This window comes from Syngnathus floridae, chromosome 9 (genome assembly GCF_059516105.1).
Source record: "Syngnathus floridae isolate MCC-2025c chromosome 9, RoL_Sflo_1.0, whole genome shotgun sequence".
NCBI classification, from domain to species: Eukaryota; Metazoa; Chordata; class Actinopteri; order Syngnathiformes; family Syngnathidae; genus Syngnathus; species Syngnathus floridae.
In genome coordinates, this window is record NC_142421.1 from 13,541,257 (window position 1) to 13,562,500 (window position 21,244).

The 21,244-nt window shown below is 45.5% G+C and overlaps 1 protein-coding gene and 2 long non-coding RNA genes across 13 annotated transcripts in view; 1 reads left to right on the plus strand and 2 right to left on the minus strand.

The window, feature by feature from the left end:
• Positions 1 to 116: 116 nt before the first annotated feature.
• On the minus strand, positions 117 to 14,870 carry slc22a15 (solute carrier family 22 member 15). Of its 11 annotated transcripts, none has more exons than XM_088385862.1 (16): positions 14,591 to 14,747; positions 13,088 to 13,120; positions 12,932 to 13,006; positions 12,343 to 12,518; positions 8,247 to 8,375; positions 8,013 to 8,145; positions 7,215 to 7,379; positions 6,910 to 7,039; positions 6,786 to 6,846; positions 6,037 to 6,194; positions 5,825 to 5,965; positions 4,147 to 4,232; positions 2,601 to 2,709; positions 2,452 to 2,524; positions 1,843 to 1,998; positions 885 to 1,122 (listed from the first exon to the last, which is right to left on the minus strand). In XM_088385862.1, exons 5-16 carry the CDS (start codon positions 8,367 to 8,369, stop codon positions 982 to 984), a joined length of 1,476 nt encoding a protein of 491 aa, XP_088241988.1. In that variant the 5' UTR covers positions 8,370 to 8,375; positions 12,343 to 12,518; positions 12,932 to 13,006; positions 13,088 to 13,120; positions 14,591 to 14,747; the 3' UTR covers positions 885 to 981. The 11 variants fall into 11 exon arrangements, with proteins under 11 accessions (XP_088241983.1, XP_088241990.1, XP_088241989.1 ...); XM_088385858.1 differs by adding an exon at positions 13,260 to 13,326 and having other exon boundaries at positions 12,932 to 13,120; positions 14,591 to 14,711; XM_088385861.1 differs by lacking the exon at positions 13,088 to 13,120 and having other exon boundaries at positions 14,591 to 14,749.
• The window catches only part of LOC148393636 (uncharacterized), a 22,851-nt gene continuing 15,560 nt past the window's right edge, over positions 13,954 to 21,244 (plus strand). Inside the window, exon 1 of the long non-coding RNA XR_015860615.1 lies at positions 13,954 to 14,811. This is a non-coding gene — a long non-coding RNA (uncharacterized LOC148393636). The remainder of the gene's footprint in view (positions 14,812 to 21,244) is intronic.
• LOC148393637 (uncharacterized) lies at positions 15,314 to 18,319 on the minus strand. The gene is made up of 3 exons (XR_015860618.1): positions 16,900 to 18,319; positions 16,743 to 16,808; positions 15,314 to 16,659 (listed from the first exon to the last, which is right to left on the minus strand). It is a non-coding gene; the product is annotated as an uncharacterized LOC148393637 (long non-coding RNA).

A 21,244-nucleotide genomic window follows, 5' to 3' on the forward strand; every position in this document is an offset into this window, starting at 1 on the left:
CACCAGCAATCCTTCAACTCAAAACAGTCTGGACACTGTTTGAACTCACCTTTAGTTACAGACGCCATTTCGTCGCTCGTCAGCATCCACCATTTGCATGCAGTAGCCTCGGACACTTTGTGTTTCGCCTTTTGTTTTATTCTCATTTCCTTTTGAATATTTTTTCAAAACGCACAACACAAATACAAATGACAAAACAGGCAACAAGAGAGAATCCATCATTTGATCAATATAGCATTCATATTTATGTCCGTGTTCATGTCACCATTGGGGCGCTAGCATTCTTATCCTTATCGGCGACCTTGAGTGCTTTGAAAGGCGCCTTACAAAAAAAATGTATTATTATTATTATCCAAAATCAGTTGAATCACTGTTGAATCATTACGAAGCCATTTTGATGAATTTTCATCAACAATATCAAATTTGCCTCTGAGATCAAATATGATGCTCTCCATGATAGACAGACTGTAAACAACTTCCAATTCAGTCAATGGTAGGTTTCAGCCGTTCCCTGGTCATCAAGACAGGGAAACATTGACAATATGTTGTATGTGTTCCCATTTGTCCAAATACAGCATTCTGTTATAAGGGTTCCAAAAAGACAACTTTTCATGCAAAAAAAGGAAAAAAAATGGACAATTTAGTGAACACGTGTACATGTGACTAATAAATCTCACCATTGAAACCGGTTTCATTGTGAAACAATTCGATGCAGCAATGCAAAAAAGCTCTTCTGCAATGTTGGGCGCCTACCCCACTGGTCCCGCCCACTCGGGAGGGAAGAACAGTAGCCAGTCGGAGGTCCGGTGAGCAGTCAGATGATGCCGGTGGCTTCTTTTACCACCGGGTTGCTATTTGTCATCTTGGTAGAGAAGAGGCTGAGGAGCAGGAGCGCAAAGCATGCAGCAAACTATCACAACCTGAAATGAACGCCAGAGCCTAGTGGTAAAGTGTCCGCCCTGAGACTGGAGGGTTGTGGGTTCAAACACCGGCCGGGTCATACCAAAGACTATAAAAATGGGACCCATTGCCTCCCTGCTTGGCACTCAGCATCAAGGGTTGGAATTGGGGGGTTAGATCACCAAAGGATTCCTGAGCGCGGTACCGCTGCTCACTGCTCCCCTAGGGGATGGGTTAAATGCAGAGGACAAATTTCGCCACACCCAGATGTGTGTGACAATCATTGGGTCTTTACCTTTACTTGACTCACATCACCAACTATTCGAGTCCACCAAATTGTCACAATTCCTCGCGTTTTTTTTATTCATACTGTTCATTGTGGTGATGCCTTAAAACGCAAGCGCCGTCACTCGCCCTAACTCGGAGTTTTTCCAGAAACGAGCCACCACTGTAGCAACGGTTTGGTCTCGAGTTTCGGGCAAAGTTGGAGATGCGAGTGCGCTTCAGAGCGTGGCGGCAGCACACTCGACAACGTCCAGCCACTCTCGATTCACATTTGTTCCTGTGCAATTTCTGGAATTGGGGACAAATGCAGGACTATCTTGTCGAATTTTCTCTTGCGTTCGTGATCCTGAGATGGATTTTGGGACCCAGGACAGGATCAACTCGCAAATTCAAAGCATAGCTCAAGGAACACGGCTGTACTGAGGTCCGTTTTATATCAAAAAATGACTTTTGACACCAGCTAATACTGGCGAGACACCAGAAGCCTTTTTATCTGTGTTCTGTATAGATACTTGGATGGCTGAGCGGGCTTTGTCAGGCGCTTGGTTCGGGCCCCAAACGGTTCAGGTACCGCGCTCCGACCGAGTGCACGCCATCGATCATTTGACTCAAACATCCTTCTCAGCTAATGTATGTGCCTTTGCGAGCATGCCTCACCTTGTTCTCCAGCACTCGGCGGCTGCCAGGATGGAGCTGTTCTACTGTGTGCGCCGGTGGCGCGCCAAGGGTCTCGGGCAGCAGGAGCACCAAAGCGCCAGCGGAGAGGCCACTCAAAGAGAAGACGCTGAAAGGCACGGCCGCGGCCAACGCCCGCTGTCAGACGTGCAACACCGTTACATGCGGCCCGCCGGGGAAAAGGGACTGTCGCGGCGCAAAATTCACAACTGGTATCAAAGACAAGCAAAAACAACCGCGTCAAGAGCGGCCCTTCCGTCGTCGAGAGCTGCCAGAGAAGAAGAGCCAGATTTTGCTCTCAATGTAGGGCGGCCGGCAGCACGCCAGCCTGATATTGGAGGCAGGAAGGAGGTCTCGAAGGAAGGAAGGAAGGAAGGAAGGAAGGAAGGAAGGAAGGAAGGAAGGAAGGAAGGAAGGAAGACAAGAAGGAAGACAAGAAGGAAGACAAGAAGGAAGGCAAGAAGGAAGGCAAGCAGGAAGAAAGGCAGGCAGGCAAGCAGGAAGGGAGAAAGGAAGGAATCAAGGAAGAAAGGAAAGAAGGCAGGCAGGAAGAAAGGCAAAAAGGAAGGAAGGCAGGCAGGACGTTCTCACCATGGAAGGCACAAAGGGAGCAAGAATTCCTCCTACTCTGCAGGACATTGCGCAAACTCCCAGGCCGGCGTTCCTGAAAGCAGCCAAACAAAAGTGAGAAACTAGCGCCAGATGCAGCTTGACGCCAAGGTGGCCCGGCCTCCACTCACCTGACCACAGTGGGGTAGAGCTCTGACGTGTACACGTACACGATGTTGAAGGCCGCGCTCACCGTCAGCTTTCCTAACAGCGCCAAGGAGGTTACGCCCAGTGACGTCTCTGCACGCACGCAGGCATGCACGCACACACACTTGAGTTTCTGCTCTTCCTTCCTTTCGCTCTATAGCAGGGGTCGGAAACCCACGGCTCCAGAGCCACATGCGGCTCTTTAGCACTCCCCTACCGGCTCACTGGAGCTTTTGCAAAAATGCGTGAAAATGGAAACAGATGTTGTTTTTTTAAATATGTTTTTTAGATGGTAATCATGACACAAATGTTCTTATGCTGTAAAAATTTATGTAGTTATAAATATATTAAAAATACAGAATTTCAGAATGGCGCCAATGAGCAAAATTGCGAATAATAAACAAACAGGTATGTAAGTGATGGGCCATGGATTCAAAAGGCAAAAAGAGAAAGATTGCTGATGAGAACAGAGGGCTTAAGAAAGAATGGACTGAACTATTTGCTTTCATTGCTAATGCTGAAGGATTGCCTGCATGTTTGATTTGCAATGAGAAGTTGTCAAATAACAAGAAGAGCAATTTGGAGCGACATTTTCCGCTAGAGCATGCTAAATTTGCTTCCGATCACCCAATTAGAACTGAGAGGAAAGATGCAATTGCAGTGCTGCTGGAGAAATTTGAGGACCGAAAAAACAGTTTCAAGAAGTGGATTGCATCTCCAAACTCTACAACTGCTGCAAGCTTTGTTGCAGCCCGGGAGATAATAAAGCGTGGAAAACCATTCACCGATGGCGAGTACATGAAGGATTCATTCATTCAAATATCAGAGTGCCTATTTTTGGACTTCAAAAACAAAACCGAGATCATTCAGAAAATTAAAGACATGCCTCTTTTCTGCAAAAACAGGAAAGCGTAATTAAAATGGCAAACAATATCACCGATCAACAAACCAAGGACATCAATTCAGCTCCAGCTTTCTCAATTGCCTGTGAGGAGTTGTGTGACGTGACCGATATTGAACAGACAGCGCTGCTATGCAGGTACGTGAACTCTAACGGGCCACAAGAAGAAATGATCGAATTGATACCACTAAAAGGCCAAACACGGGGGGAGGACATCTGCGAGGCTGTGCTGCAGTGTTTAAATGACAGAGGTACACACTGTATTGACAGTCTATATTGCCTTATAAAAGGCTTTTAGATTTTGGCAGCTCCAGACAGGTATGTTTTTGTTTTTTTAGGGCCAATATGGCTCTTTGAACATTTTGGGTTGCCGACCCCTGCTCTATAAGACTGAAAGCGCACAAGCGAGCGCACCCACTTAACAAAGGTTTTGTTCTTTTTCATCCTTGTGAGTGACAAAATCTGAGGGGCCAAATGTTTCACTCAACAATGCACAATTGAGGTAAACTTTTGCACGGAACCAAGAGGACATTTCATCCAACCAATGGATGAAATGGTCCCAGACCTCCCTTTGGATGGAGAGACGCGCACGCAATCTATTTTGGCCCCACCTTGTCGGTGTGTCTTACCCGCGTCTTCTGGAATGAAGATGGCGACGAGGCAGGCCCATGCAGACAAACATAAGAAAGCCGACAAACTCTTCCTCCGGCCGGCCCTGAAAGACATTTTAAAGATCCACCCTGCCTTCGTTTTCTCTGATGTCTTTGTCACGTGTCTTTACTCAAACTACGGCATGTGGACAAAAATGTTGTCATGGTGACAGTGGCTGCTTTTTTGTCTGTCTCGCGCCTCTTCCTTTCATCCCCAAGTCAGGAAGTCGACTCTGTTGCTTTCCTTCCAAGTAGATGACTGATAAGAGTAGCAGAGACATGAGACAGCCTCAAAGCAAAAGGACCCGGCCGTTCATTTGACACTCGACGGCCGGCTGCCAATTATCATTCCATAGTCAGTCGAAAGCAGGGGTCACCAACCTTTCTTAAACCGAGAGCTACTTCCTGGGTACTGATTAAGGCAAAGGGCTACCAGTTTGACACACACTTCTGATATAGCCAATTTGCTCAATTTAGTTTTCACTATGTGTTATTATTGTCATTTCCAGTTCACATGTAAGTGTGATTTTAACAAGAATCGCAAAAATACAGTCAAACCTCGGTTTTCGACCACAATCCGTTCCAGAAGGCGGTTCGAGAAGCGAATCGGTCGAATTCCGAATGTATTTTTCCCATTACAAACAATAGAAAATGTTTTAGTCCGTTCCAAGAAAAGAAAAAAAAACGCCTTTTTTTTAAGCATTTTTTCATTTGCGCACTTTTGTCCGATCACGCATCTGCAGCGCACCGCCGAACGCGCAACCGTAGCGGTCGCCCACCGCGCAACTGCACCGCGCTGGTCGCATTATTGTGACAGAGCCGTCGCTGAAATTTAGAAAATATTTTAAAAGTACTGATGTACTTTCCAGAATTTAAGTGGACCTAAGTGCGCAGGGAGCTGAATTTTGTCCAATTGCGCAACTGCAGGGCAACTGCAGGGCAACTGCAGGGCAACTGCAGGGCAACTGCAGGGCAACTGCAAGGCAACTGCAGGGCAACTGCACCGCGCTGGTCGCATTATTGTGACAGAGCGGTCGCTGAAATTTAGAAAATATTTTTAGTCCTGATATACTTTCTAAAATTTAAGTGGACCTCAGTGCGCAGGGAGCTTAATTTGGTCCGATCGCGCAACCGCAGGGCGCCGGGCGCTCACTGTCGCATTGCTTTAAGAGCCTCCGCTCACTGTCGCATTGCTTTAAGAGCGTCTTTGTGTTTTAGGATGGCTTTACTGCTCCCACTTGCATTCTTTGGAGGCATTGTTCGGGCTTAATATAGTCCTCAAAGTAACGAAAATACAATAACTACGGAGTCAGTCGGCATCCGGGCCGCGCGGTCGGGTTTTCTCGGGTCCTCCCGGCTCATCTCGCGAGGTTCGACCTCCGAATTTTGTTCAACAACCGAAGCAAAAAAATGTTGAATTTTTTGTTCAAACTCCGATTTGTTCGAGAACCGGGACAATCGGAAACCGAGGTTTGACTGTAAAAAAAATAGATACAGCTCACTGACAAGTGCCACTATTTGAGCTAATTTTAGAACAGTCCTGCGTGCGACTCATGCGGTCCTCACGGGCGACCTGGTGCCCGCGGGCACCGTGTTGGTGACCCCTGGTCTAAAGGCTCCGCCACAACCCCCGCGCGTGCGTGCGTCCATGCCTCACCAGGGTCGGTTCATGCAGTAGACGCAGAGTGGGTAGGCTGGCAGCTCCACTAGGCCAGACATGGCCACATTCAGGTAACGGTTTCCCGACACATCCCCGGCGCCCAGTGTCAGGCCGTAATACACCAGACTGCATGCGTACCTGGACACGCGCATTTCCAGCCCATTTGTTGCTGTTGGCATGGTTACGCTAGCTCAACATGCGCCACTCACCAGACATACATGAGCAGGAACGTCCTGAGACGGAGGAGAGGATGAGTGGCCAGTTGCAGGATGCCCGAACCGCCTGGGCCGCCCGAGCCGCCTCCGGCCGGCCGCAAGGTCAGCTTGTGCGCAGGGCGACCGTTCATCAGAGCCATGTAGCGCATCACCTCCAATCAAAAGTTGCCAGTGATACAATCAATAAAGTTCATCAAACAATCAATCCATTCATCCATTTTCTATACCGCTTGTCCCTATGGGGCTCGCGGGCGTGCTGGAGTCTATCCCAGCAGTCATCGGGGAAGTAGCCGGAGGACACCCTGAACTGGTTGCCGGCCAATCGCAGGGCACACAGAGATGAACAACCACTTGCACTCGCACTCACACCTCGGGACAATTTGGAGGGCCTGTTTTTGGGATGTGGGAGGAAACCGGAGTACCCAGAGAAAACCCACGCAGACACAGGGAGAACATGCAAACTCCACACAGAGAGGGCCAGAGGTGGAATCAAACCCACATCCTCAAAACTGTGAGGTTGACGTGCTCACCAGTGCGCCACTGAGCCACCTTACATCAAACAATGTTGAAAATCAATTAATCTCTTTCAAGAAATAGTATTTTACAATGCAGCCTAAGGGTTTTCAGTTACGAGTGTGGTCAAGGGATAAGTTCAACTGGCGTATTCCGTGAGTTCTGCTTAGGATGGTTCAGCTAAACGCAAAAGCCTCCAAAAAGCGAGCCCGCAAACGGTTTCTACTGACCTCCTGCGCCCGCCGGGTGCGACGACGACAGTAGAGCCAGCGAGGAGACTCCGGAAGCGTTCTGGCAAAAGGAGCAAGGGGTCAGACGCAGGCCAGGGACTGCAGCGGCAGCGCGGGCACACACGTGGACAGCAGGAAGCAGAGGACTCCCCAAGTGTTGGCCGCTGTTGCGAGCGTCCTCCATGGCCTTATGACGAAACCCAGAGCCGCAAAGAGGGCAATTCCCAACGCAAACGTCATGCTAGTCAGCGTCCCTGCCATGGGGGTAAAAAAAGAGAACAAATCAATGCAAATAACGCCATTTCATTCGGCTCCTCGTTTTTTTAAGTACTAAAACAATGAAAAGTGCATTTGGGGCTCGGCTTACCCCAGAGCTTCAAAGGCGGAATTTTGGGTGGCTAAGTGAGGACAAGGAAGCGGGTGGCGTACCAGTCACGGCCCAGTAGGACTTGCCCACGTACTCTTGCGTGAGGATGAAGCAGACCAGGCCGATGGCGCCGTTCATCAGGCCCACCAGGAGGCGAGAGGCGGCGAACACTTCGTAGCTCGGAGACGCCGCCGTCACGTAACCCAGGAGCACCTCCAGGAACAGCGCTGCGGCCCAACATGCCGTGCTAGTCACGCCTCGCCACAAAAAGGGCGCCGCTTCTTGTCGTGTCGCCTTATGCATTGTGTTGTTTCGTTTTCGCGGGTTTGTGTGGTCAAATGTGTCGTCATACATGTTAAATGCGTTGAACTAACAAAACAATGTTTCACGTCATCTGGTCATGTCATGGGTTTCATACCTATTATTTTCCCATCATGTCAATGTGCTGCTTTTCATGTCACAACGTATGGCTTTCATGACGCACGTTTCCTGTCACCGGTGTGTCACGTTTTGTGCAATTTTATCATCACATGCTTTGTGGTTTGTCTTTGCGTGTCATGTTGTCACTGTCATGTGTTTCAGGCCAAGTGGTCATTCTTCCTTTTTTCCTGTCCTGTTGTGTTGGTATGTCACGTGTTGTCATGTCAGGATGTCACAACATGTCATCGCATGTGCCCATGCCTCATGTTGGTTGCGTGATAGCATGCGCTGGCGTGCATTTCATGTTGTTTCCTGTCTTGTCACGATCACAACTTTGCTGTCACGTTGTGTGATATGTCACGTTCTCATGTCACGGGTGACGGAGACACGTCACGCTGTTCATCGTTACGCCGTCAGGTTAGGTTTGGACGCGCCCTCACCCATCAGGTAGACGGGTCTCCTGCCGACGGTGTCAGAGAGAGGCCCGAGAACGAAGCTCCCGAGCAGGAGGCCAGCGAAGAATAGCGATCCAGCCAAGCTGACTTTGTAGGACTGCTGCTTGACCAGGAGCCACTGCGGAGGAAGAACACAAGCGGGATAAAAAGAGTGGGAACCGGAGGAGCGGGAGCCGGAAGATCCGGAAGAGCGGGAGCAGCGCACGGACATTCGCTCACCTCCGTCACAATGGAGTCCACGTCCCCGAAAAATGTGACCGGCGAATGAACGCCGTCGTGCTTCTCCACGTGCACCTCTGGAGGCGCTCCCACCAAAACCACCAACATGGACTGGCACGCCATATACACCTGAAACACACGCACACGCGTGCAGTCAGACATGTGCTGACTGGATCATCAAGTATTCTGTACGTTACATTCACAGTCCTCTCGTAGGATAGAAAGGACATATTCGAAACTGTTCCTCCTTTAGCTTCACAACCCATAACTATTCCTTTATTTCGCAAAAAATTGCTATGCCTCTCTCTATTTGTGGTGTTGTTTTGCTTTAGGTCATTATTATCTGTGTACCTCTTTCTTACACCCTAACTTGTTGCCATCAGAATGGACAGCAAAGATTTTCACCGAACAGAGTTTCCCCCATTGTTCATATAATAAACACCAAATCACTGATGAATGTAGTGATCAAACTGCTGTAGGTGACCCAATGCCTTTGTCTTATATGTTGATCAGAAAACGTGGTTATTCGCTGTACCGGTGTTACGGTTCAACTCACTCCCATATTAACTGGCTCCCCGAATCCAGTTGTGGCCGTTAGGGAAAAGCCAGTTCAGTAATCTTGTGTTTCAGAATTGTTCACCGCTGAAAAAGTACACTGCACAGCCCCCCAGCCAAGGATGCTTTAACGTTTTGTTAAGTTTGACATGAAAACACTCTTTGCACAATATAGAATACTGAATATTAAACTAAATGTGTGTGTGTGTGTGTGTTTGTGTGTGTGTGTTTGAGCGTGTGTGTTCACCTGCCTATATGGCCTTTTTAATTTCAGTATTGTACAGAGTGCTCTTATGTTAAACTTTATACCATCCTTGGCTGTGCAAGTGTAACTTTTCAGTGGTGAACCATTCCTTTGACCCATTCCTTAAGTATCTGCCATCCTTGGCTGGGGGCCTGTGCAAGTGTACTTTTTCAGTGGTGAACAATTCTGTATCCCACCCGCTTCCTCTTCGTGCGTCATGACAGACAGTCCTTTGCAAAATTCTGTCCTCTCCACACTGAAGAAGAAACAGCAACGTGTACATATTTGGTTAAGTTAGACAAACTCATGTTCATATATATGCAAATCCTCTTATTATCGTATATAAACGTAATTGCTAAATCAGAACACGGATACAGCACCCTGAGCTTTGTGGCCTCCCAATGGGGCTTGTCACAATTACCCCAAAGTTACTATTTTTAGAACAGCAAACTGCGGATGCGCCGCGGTCGGACATATACTAGAGCCGCACAGGTAGTTAACAGCTGGAGCGCAAAGGACCAACATGCTATTTTTTTTTATCAGAAATAACATTAACGGACCTATCATGGTTACAACAAAACACTGTTGCTTTAGTGTCTGCCAGAGCGACTCGCGATATGCTGACCGGGATCATATGTGGGGAGTTTTCTTCATATCTTTTCCAAAGCCGTGGAGGAGCCGAGAGAAATGTTTTCGCTGGGTAGAACTTGAAAACTGCAGGGATTTACAGTAAATAATGTCACCAAACACGCACATATACAGGACTGTCTCAGAAAATTTGAATATTGTGATAAAGTTCTTTATTTTCTGTAATGCAATTAAAAAACAAAAATGCCATACATTCTGGAGTTATTACAAATCAACTGAAATATTGCAAGCCTTTTATTATTTTAATATTGCTGATTATGGCATACAGCTTAAGAAAATTCAAGTATCCTATCTCAAAATATTTGAATATTTCCTCAGACCAAGTAAAAAAAAAAGATTTATAACAGGAAAACAAAATCTAACATTTGAAAATGTTCATAAATGTACTGAGTAGTACTTGGTTGGGAATCCTTTAGCGCGGATTACTGCAACCAATGCGGCGTGGCATGGAGGCAATCAGCCTGTGGCATTGCTGAGGTGTTAAGGATGCCCAGGATGCTTCAATAGCGGCCTTGAGCTCATTTGCATTGTTGGGTCTGGTGTCTTTCAGCTTCTTCTTCGCAATACCCCACAAATTCTCTATGGGGTTCAGGTCAGGGGAATTGGCAGGCCAATCGAGGACAGTAATGCCATGGTCAGTACACAGGGATGAGAACGGCAAATGAAAAAAAACTCTGAAAAGTAGCCACAGGCCCCTATTGGGGGCCACAGGCCCCCATTGGGGGCCGCAGAGGGCCAGGGGCAATGCCCTAGAGGGGGCTCAGGGGGCAAAGCTCCCTGGAAACTCCTGGATTTTGGCAGTATAGCAACCCCAAAACCATTAATTTCATCACTCAATTTCAACAGTTTTGTTAAAAAAATATTCCTGCTTGGTGGGCTACTGAGGTGAATATAATACATCAAAATGGCACAATCAATTCTGGAGTTTTTCCTTTTGATGAAAACTGTTAATTTTTTGCAACATCCATCCATCCATCCATCTATCTATCATTGAAGATTTATTCTTTAACGATATCATGACAATAGCCATTAGCTTACATGTAACATCATGTAAAAGTAAAAACGTACCTTTGTGTTTTTTGTTTTGATGTGCTCCTTAATGTTCGAAGCGCCACGACCTCCATAGCTGATCACATCTTGACAAAGAATGCACAAAACCTTCCCCGGGACATCTAATTTACGGATATGTTCCGTCAGGCAGGTGGTTACGGACTGTGTTCCGAGTTGTAAAATGACGCTGCTCTCGAGCTATGCCCATCTGAAGCAGTTCCTGATCCCATTCGACTTGTCTATTTCCCTGGCACGATCCTCGTCTTTTTTCTCTAAAACTTTCGCCATGCTGGCTAAAACTTTTGCTAATTAGGCAAATGATGTGACGAGGATAGCACCAAAATGCTGCTGAAAATAAGGCGGCTGTTGTCGCAATACTGCTGCCAGCCCCCCCCCCCATATAAAAACAATTTTCTCAACGGATCTACACAATTCACGAAAATGATACTCCCGACGGAAAAAACCCGGAAATCCATGGATCCACGGAAGATTCTCATCCCTGATTCAATCCAATTCAATTCAATTCAAATTTCAGATCAGTTTTGGGTTTAATATTTCATATTTGATGCATTTAATTTTGTCGTCTATTTAGACATCTATTTTAGGTTATTCTATAGACCTAATATAGACGTCTAAATTAGGTCTATGCGTAAACCTAATATAGACGTCTAAATTAGGTCTACAGATAGACCTAATATAGACGTCCATTTTAGGTCTATATATAGACGTAATTTAGACGTCTATAAAATAACTTAAAATAACCTAATTTAGAAGTCTATTTTAAGTATATATACATATATATATATATATATATATACAGACGTAATTTAGACGTCTATAAAATAACCTAAAATCCCCTAATTCAGATGTCTATTTTAGGTCTATATATAGACGTAATTTAGACGTCTATAAAATAACCTATCAGTTTTCAGAAATAACCAATTCAGGGTACCCTGTCAGCCATAGACGTCTATTAGACGTCTGGTCTCGTAAAGACCTAATTTAGACTTCTAAATTGGTTACGGTATAGACCTAAAATAGACATCTAAATTAAAAACAAATATGATCATATTTCGACGTTTTAATGTCTGAACCAGCTGTAAGTTGTATAAATAATGTACAGAAGTTGTTTGGATTTGTGTTTAACAAGCATATTGATCCGTACATGTGAATTGGTTATTTCTGTAACCTGATAGACGTCTTTTTTAAGTTATTTTATAGATGTCTAAATTACGTCTATATATAGACCTAAAGACCGTGTCTCTGCAGCCAGTTTTTTCACAAATGATTTTTGTTGCTGGCTACTTAGTTAATTTTCAAGAACCACGTTATATAAATTGAGGCAGCTTTACTATACCAATTTTAATAGGCATTGTGTATTAGAGAGGAAAGAAATTTCATCTGTGCAAACTGCCTGCATTAAAAACACTTGTCAATAAACTTAAACTTGCACATTTAAACCTTTTAATGATTGCGCAATCACAAAATATTTAACATTGTAACAAAAACAGATACATTTGAAATTCACAAGCTTGTTTATTGAATAAATTACATTTCCCAATTTTCCCCAATAGACTAGATTTTACTGTTATTTCTTACTCAGAATTTTTAGATGTCTCGGAATGCCACATTGAGGAAAATCTTTCCAATCTCCATCCGGTGGTTGAGGATCTTCTTTCTCTGAACTTGATGTTGATGCAGCTTTTACGTCGTACCACGCACCGCCGTCTACAGATGGATCAATGGGAAGCTTTTGGTTGACCGCATGCTGGCATCTGTGCAAACAAAATGGATGGATCAGTATATTTTTTAAAATCACTTACAATCATAACAATTTCAAGGATGGATCGGTAAAGGTCCTGTGTATTCCTCCCTTGCATTAGCTGCGTCATTATAATAATAACAATAATATATATAATATTATTGATAGCATAATAACAAACAAGTTGTGACTTCCAAATGTTCCATTTCCACGAGGTTAGCTATCAGGACCTCACATGAGTGAGAGCTATCAAACAATAAAGTTTACCCATCGACCAAAACGACTTTCTTTCAGCTGACTTTAAGGTCTCTGCGTATAAGTTGTTGCACACTATGTTAGTTGATTAATTTTCATGAAAGTCAGCAACACGAGGTTACCTAGCAGGACCTTACCGGAGTGAGAGCGCTATCGCAAAATAAATTTTACCTTTCGACCAAAACGGCTTCCTTCCCGCTGATTTTGAGGCATCTGCATGTCAGCCAACGTTTGAGTTGTTCCACACTATGTTTGGCAATAAAACTGTGTTGGAATTTCGCCCATTACGTAGTCCTCCTCCAAAATGATGCATGCAGCTGTAGTCACCCAGTCCAATGTTTGTCCGACTGCTCGCATCCGCTGAATATTTATGAGCGAACGTGACGTCATTTGAGATCAACAACAAACAAACATACACACATGGCAGTGTCTCCAATACACAGATACCAAATGGTGAGGTGACGCTTTCCCGCCTTTTCCGGACAGTATAAAACCTGACCTGGAGAATGAGGGTGGTCATCTGCTGCCATGCCTCGTGTACTGGCTGCCATTAAACGACCCAAGATCTTGCCAATAAAGAACCTACTGTTACTCCACATCTTTATTTTCCTTGCTCAACAATGGATATCTCAAACAACACGCAACAACACTCATTTATACGCAAAGCCGATAAATATAACTTTGGTAATACCGTTGTTTTAGTGTTTTGAACCTTTCATTATGTATCTGCAAAGTTGATCATGTCATAAATGCATAATGCCCTACTGCCAGGATGTAGTGAAGCCTGGTAACGCGACCATGTCAAGTTGATTCGGACGAGCCAGTTAACATGGGCGTGTATACACACTCGGCACCAGATCAACGCTGACCCTCGCTCGATAAATTGGTTTTAATTATAAATACTGTAATTTGCCACCTTCCGAGAAAGTGGCTCGTAGCATAGTGGTTACGTGATCGAACTTCGGGTGAATCAGTATTACTTTGCGTCACGGGTTCAAGTCCCGCTTTATATTTCTTTTTTTTTTTTTACTGTTTCCAATTTCGTGCAGCCAGTCGAAAATGTAAACGAGACGTTTCGTTCCACGCGTTTGTTGAGGATTTGAACAGTTTTGCAGTCCGACAATTTTAATGTTGCTTGTGACGAATCTGCAGTTACGAAACACAAGATTACTGAACTGGCTTTGCCCAAACGGCCGCAACTGGATTCGGGGAGTCAGTTTACAAGGGAGCGAGTTGAACCGTAGCACCGGTTTGTAATCACATGAAGCGATTACGTTTAACGTTTCTTTCAACGATCTTTCAATTTACAAGAAAACACGAGAGAAAACAGACTGTGCAGTCATTAATATAAGTGGAGGCATACATTTGACACTTGAATCAGTGGGCGCTCGTGGTTTACGTCATCAGCTGCGACTTCAAATAACTCCGCCGTGAGTCCGCGCAGAGGGACCAAAATCAACAAACCCTGGACTAATTTGTTCATAAATCCTTAGCAAATCAACGCAAACATGTTCAACGAAAGCCAAATCGAAAGAGTGATTCGGATAAATTACTGACTCGTTGTCGCAAACATCGCAATAGCAAATAAGCTCAACCCAATAGCGTAATTTGGCACAACATGGGCTGCGACAAGGGTTAAGTGTTTCCCTAAATTGTGGCCCAACATATGAACGAGTCGCGTCCTTATGCAAACATTCAGGAGTTCGAAAATCGCCACGTCACTGCACGAACGCCACTCGGACGTGTTTGCTGATTTTTCTCGGGTTCACTGTTTTTGGTGTTGCGGTTGTTTTTACTCAAGTCGATTGTTTGAGGCTGGCCAACTCTCACCTGGGTCAGAGCCAGGACGGCGACGGCTCGTTTCTGGTAGGCGCCAAACTCCCCGACCACCTGAAAAGCTTCCTCCACGTCCATCTCGATCGACAGCTGCAGCACAGATGATGAAACAAACAAGAGGTACGACGACGAGCACTTCCGGGTTAGCTTCAAAGAAGTAAAGTTTACCCGCGCCTTTGTTGGAGTTTAAGTTGACGACTGTTGCTTCTTATAAGGTAAATCATCCCTCCTGAAATAAGCCAAGGAAGGCTGCTTAGAGTTGAGTCCTTGACGTGCCTGCTAGCTTGTACTTCGTTTTCTCATAATTCGCTACATGACTAGTTGTTTTATCATTTGGAAGAGAAGAGCTTCTGACTCAAACGTTAATGGTAGCTAAAGTAAATTTGCTTCATATTCCAAAAGGTTTCTTTCATGTCGCTGCATATTGTATGTAGTGGTTTTCTTAAGTAAATAAAATCTAAAGTGGATAACATATTTTTGAAAGTTTATAACTGTATGAGTAGTAGCCTACATTTAAAAAGTAAATTTTATTTTTGATAAGTGGTTATGCTGTATGCATTTGCAATTCATATTTGAATTCAAAACTAATATAAATAATTGTTAGAAATTTGCTCACTCCAACTTATTTTGCAAGAACCACACGGGAGACAAGTAAGTCCTTTTAGACACCTGCAGGTGGAGAGCTCACACGTTGAAGGAGTGAAGTCTGAAACTCTCCCAACTGCAAGGACATATTTATTAAGAGAAAGAGTGGGGGCAAGAGTAGACTGAATAGGAAGCCCTTGTGCTCTAGTCAAAACATATCAGGGGGTGTTTTACGACCTTGTATAGAATGGGATTCATTACCGGTTGCATTCCAACATAATCATACGATAAGGATACTCTGTAAAACCCTAACATTTCCCTCCTGTTTTATCATATGATTATGCCACCCCAAACAACAAAGACAAGTAAAAAAAACATACATATATGTATATAACAAAGAAAGAAGAATAGTAAAAAATATATATATAAACAATGATAGCAACACTTTCCAGTGAAGATGAGGCATCACCTTAATACCCCAGATCAAACTTATTGTGTAAGCGAAAAACCTGCCGGCCAGATGTTATTAGCAGGAAAATTCTTACACGGCCCCGTTGCCACAGGCGACCAGAATGTTAACAATAACAACAACAACAAAAAATAAAATAAAAAGAAAAACACAGAAACAGTACATCATTGTATCCATCACTTGCGAAGCATTTTCGATGGTCAAATCATCAAGTTTCTGTAAAACATGCTCAACAGAACAGCATCTACGCAATCCATGTTTCATTATCATCATCACATCCGTCATCTCTAAGAAGTTGTGTATGGACCTGGGCTACAGTAGAAGACACAAACCTCGTCACAGCAGACTTCAAACATGGGATAACGCAGGTTGTAAACAAGCACAACACCACCAGCACAACAAGCACAGGAGACAGCAATTTCAAAAGCAGTTGCCACCAGCTGCCAGAGAACAGCCATGAAAAGAAATCAAACTGATGTGGGACCTTGTCATTAGACATGGCCTGCTGTAAGTTCTTCAGTGAATTCATGGCGTCGTTGATGTGGGTGTCATTTTCTCCTGGTATGAATGTGCAACAGGAAGTCCCAATGATGTGGCACACACCACCTTGTGCTGCCGTCAACAAGTCCAGAACCATCCTGTTTTGCAAGACCATCAGTCTAATAGCCTGAATCTCTCTATTTTGTCCATCGTTGATTTGCAGTGAGAGATTCACAAAGGATTGAAAACGATAGTTCAGTGTCTCGATGAAGAGCGATAGTTTCCCAACCCCAATCTGAGGAAAGAACGCAAGGACAACTTTGTCTCCGACGGACCATACTTTATGGTCATCTGGAACGTTCGCACCCCAGACAGTGTCATGAGGGTCAAAGGTTGCAACTGCCCTCCGTCGACGTCCAAAAGAGTTGTGTGCTTCTGTCAGCTGATGATGTCGTATCCTGTAGGTGTGGTCTGTCACCCCCACTGGTGCACACACTCCTGTCCAGTTGGCGGGCAGCATCGGATAAACCTTGGGACCACAAAGCCACCAGCCATTCTGTATGAAGTATGTTCCGTTTGATGGTGTAGCCATGTTGGTTGGAGAGCCCTCACCACCTGAAATGGCTCTCTTATCTTGACACTCATCGGTGATGTCCAAAGCTCCCATCCAGTCTCCTCCTGGAGAGCAGTCATCGTTAACGCAGACGTGGGTCACGTTACCTTGGATGTAACATGTGTAATTCACTCCAACTGGTCTCTCTGTGTAGACCACTTGCGGTATTGTTCGTCCTTTAACAGTCACATTGAGATTTGTCCAGAATAGCTGATCACAGGCACCGTCTGCAAGTCCAGGGCGGTAAGGGTCGGCATCCTTGACTGTGACAGCACGGTGTTGATATCCAACTCCTGGATGCCGTGTCCCTGTAAAACAATGCTCTAGACTTTCTTGCTACGTTTCACACAATAATAATGAGTAAATCATCAGATACCTCTCGTGCATACACTCCAACAAACGTTAAGTAGATGTGAGATAACTTGCATGAAGTCAACTTAACCAAACATTAAATATGGGATAATTTAAAAACTGTCCCGGTCAACAACAATTCATAAATAGAAACTACAAGGTATAATAAAGAACTTCTCTTTAGCTAAACAAGGAACAAAGGTGTCCTGTTCATAACTAGTGAGGGCCTCTCACAGATAAGACAAGGAAGGGAGTATAAGAACTCCCTAAAACCTGGCAGATGTGTTGGCCTTGAGCGAAGGTATGAGACCTCTGGTTCAGGCTGGCCAGCGCTTCTACAAAACTAATTATCCTGACATTTCCCCACTGTTTATCACATATTTGCTCAAATTCAAACATCACCGTAAACAACCCCTTTTCTTGACTCTCAGTTGTCAGATCACATTCATGAGGACAAATATGTTTACACCAAAGGATAAACGTTGCGATGTCATCATTCAGAATCCCACGGATCTGGGAAACGTGTGGTAACACAGATGCAGGAATTTTGCCATCAACATCATCATGTTGCCGCTCAGACATTAGGTATACCGTATTTGCCGGTGTATAGGTCGACTCGGTGTATAAGTCGACCCCCTAAAATTCGACGGAAATTTACGATTTTATGATATATCCTTTGTATAAGTCGAGCTCAATTGTTGCATTATATTAAACTTCAAAATTCAATCAGAAATATGCGAAATTTATTGACAAAATGTGTTCAAATTCCGGGAGGCCGTGCACATGCGCAGTGGCCGGAAATAACTCCAGCCGAGCGGATCGCCTGTTTATAAGCACCGTGGAGGAGATCGCGGAGCCTCATTCGACTTCCAGCGGCCGGCCCGGCACCAACGGGAGGCCGGAAATAGCTCCAAGCCGAGCGGATCGGCACTTTCTAAGCACCGCGGAGGAGATCGCGGAGCCTCATTCGACTTCCAGCGGCCGGCGAGCTCGCGCACGCCGCCCGGCACATCCGGGAGGCCGTGCGCACGCGCCAAGTGGCCGAAAATAGCCCCCGCCCAGCGGATCGGCTGTTTATAAGCACCGCGGAGGAGATTGCGGAGCCTCATTCGACTTCCAGCGGCCGGCGAGCTCCCGCACCCGCCCGGCACATCCGGGAGGCCGTGCGCACGCGCCAAGTGTCCGAAAATAGCCCCCGCCGAGCGGATCGGCTGTTTATAAGCACCGCGGAGGAGATCGCGGAGCCTCATTCGACTTCCAGCGGCCGGCGAGCTCGCGCACCCGCCCGTCACATCCGGGAGGCCGTGCGCACGCGCCAAGTGGCCGAAAATAGCCCCCGCCGAGCGGATCGGCTGTTTATCAAAGTAAAAAGTCAAAGTCAGCTTTATTGTCAATTTCTCCACATGCCAAAGACACACAAAGAAACCGAAATTTCGTTCCCCCCTATCCCACGGTGACAAGACATGGCACACAACAGACAAACAAGTAAACAAGTATAACAAAAGCGTGCTGAATAAATAATGAATAAATAACACAACAATAAATACATAAATAAGAGGAGCAGGAAAAAAAAGGAGCAAGTGCGCGTACAGCGGACATTCCCGAAAATAGCGCAACAGTGCCGCACGCTACGCAGAAGGGGGTAGCGAGTTCAGGGCCCTAACAGCCTGGAGAAAGAAGCTGTTGGCGAGTCTGGTGGTGCGGGAGCGCAGGCTCCTGTACCTCTTCCCAGAGGGCAGAAGGTCAAACAAAGAGTGAGCCGGGTGACTCACATCTCTGGCAATCGAGGTTGCCTTGCGGGCGAGATGGGAGGTGTAAATGTCCTTCAGGGAGGGGAGCGAAGCACCAATAATCTTACCAGCCGTATTCACTATGCGCTGCAGGGCCTTCAAGGTCTGTTCAGTGCAGTTACCACCCCAGACAGCGATGCAACTGGTGAGGACGCTCTCAATGGTGCCACGGTAGAATGTAGACAGGACTGCCTGAGGAGCACATGCACGCCTGAGCTTCCGCAGGAAGTACAGGCGGCGCTGAGCTTTCTTTGCCAGTGACGAGGTGTTATAAGCACCGCGGAGGAGATCGCGGAGCCTCATTCGACTTCCAGCGGCCGGCGAGCTCGCGCATGCCGCCCGGCACATCCGGGAGGCCGTGCGCACGCGCCAAGTGGCCGAAAATAGCCCCCGCCGAGCGGATCGGCTGTTTATAAGCACCGCGGAGGAGATCGCGGAGCCTCATTCGACTTCCAGCGGCCGGCGAGCTCGCGCACGCCGCCCGGCACATCCGGGAGGCCGTGCGCACGCGCCAAGTGGCCGAAAATAGCCCCCGCCGAGCGGATCGGCTGTTTATAAGCACCGCGGAGGAGATCGCGGAGCCTCATTCGACTTCCAGCGGGCCGCGCACTTGCGCACGCCGCCCGGTTCAAATTTTCTAAGTGCAACGCACAATGAGATGCATGAGAAACGGCCTTGGTTACCATCACATTTGAAGCGATGAATACGAAGTTAAATTTTATGACTCGGTGTATAAGTCGAGGTCGATTTTTTTCGGTCGATTTTGGATCGAAAAAGGTCGACCAATACACCGGCAAATACGGTATCTGAGCAATCTCGTCCTCCATGGGCGATATTACTGTAGTGACGAGACGATTAAACAGAGCACGAAGACATGGTATGCAACATCCATACAAGGTGAGAATAGCAGCAAACACTGCAACTGATGGTAAAATTGAGGACACAATGGCGTTATACTTCCCAAAAGCAGTCATCCACTTGTAGTGCTCTTTCATCCTCGTTTTGAGGGATCGCAGGCCTGCAATCCGTCAGGCTCCCATCAGGGGCGGTGTTGTTGGGGATGAAGGTGCAGCATTGTTCTCCAAACATTGCGCAGACGCCTCCTTTCTCAGACAACAACATATCATGAGCATTGTGGTTCTGGATCGACATTAGGGAAGGCGTGGCTAGCTGTTCATGCACTGCCTCGAGCCCCGCTTGTGTCCGTTTGCCCAATTTCTGCATGTTGTAATGGATGTAATTTATCCTGTCTACGTTCTTGTTCATCGTCCACCAGCAGCAAATGGAGGACTCCCATCCCGCTGCAATTTGGTCATTTAATTCTTATTAATAAGGAACTCCTCTAGGGACTCCAATTGCATTGATTTCGGTCAGATCATCGTCGCCTCTCAAATTTAAAGATATTTTGGTTTTTACCAGCTTTTTTCCCAGATCTTGGCATGTTGATGTATATACATTTTCGTTTGACTACATTCTCTGAAAGCAATGGCTTCTTTTTTTTTTTTTTCTTTTTTCTCTCAATGGATATTATATAGAATGCTCTGTCACACATTTCACAATCCAGTAGTCGTGACAGATTTCACACAATCTTTGGTCAATGGCAACGGCACAACATAAATTATTGGTCGCAAATCCATATATATGACATATTCAATTTTTTTCTGTTTTTGCAGCTTGTTTTGCCATAAGCAATCAATTGTTTCTTTTTTCAGTTACTCTTATAGTTAGTTACCTGAAACAAATTATCCACATTCATTCTAGATATTCATCCCATTCTTTAACATCTACAGCGGTTGTTGACAAAGTACACATATAAACATCATACTTTCATGGCAGTCCAGATCCGACACAGCAGATCATCCTGCAAAGGTCAAATTGATCTTTTAAATTGAAGGCATTCAGTGTTTTTGTTTTTGTTGAAACAAGCTCTACCAAAAAAAAAATGTTTTGTTTTGAAAATGTTTTGAATATGAATCAAATCCATATGTTGTATAAAGCTGACTGATCTGCCCCACTATCCCTCCTCTTGAGCCATGTGACACGCACCATGGCTCAATATTGCTGCCCATTTGCATAGGTTCTTTGGTAGGGTAGGTCATTTATAGATGCCATTCTCTAACCTTGCCCCTTTTTTCGTCCATAATTGAATGTCACTCTATGGACTTTGTCGCTGCACATCTTTAAAAATGTTTCAGTGATTTAATCTGCTTCTTTTGTGTATAAAATTTGAAGTGTCTTTTGCGCTGCAGCTTTGTGGTTCTGTCTGCAAGCTTGTTACCTCTTGACACCTTATCAGTCTCGTGTGTGTGTGTACTGCACACGTGCACATAGCTACTTTTTGTGGCAATTGGACTGTTTTC

Excerpts from the sequence above, each read along its gene's own strand:
- slc22a15 (XM_088385855.1), bottom strand. The coding sequence starts at position 14,674 with ATGGACGTGGAGGAAGCTTTTCAGGTGGTCGGGGAGTTTGGCGCCTAC. Across the intron at positions 8,376-14,590 it reads CCGTCCTGGCTCTGACCCAG|GTGTATATGGCGTGCCAGTC; the intron begins GTGAGAGTTGGC and ends CGTGTGTTTCAG. Across the intron at positions 8,146-8,246 it reads TGGACTCCATTGTGACGGAG|TGGCTCCTGGTCAAGCAGCA; the intron begins GTGAGCGAATGT and ends CTTCCTCCGCAG.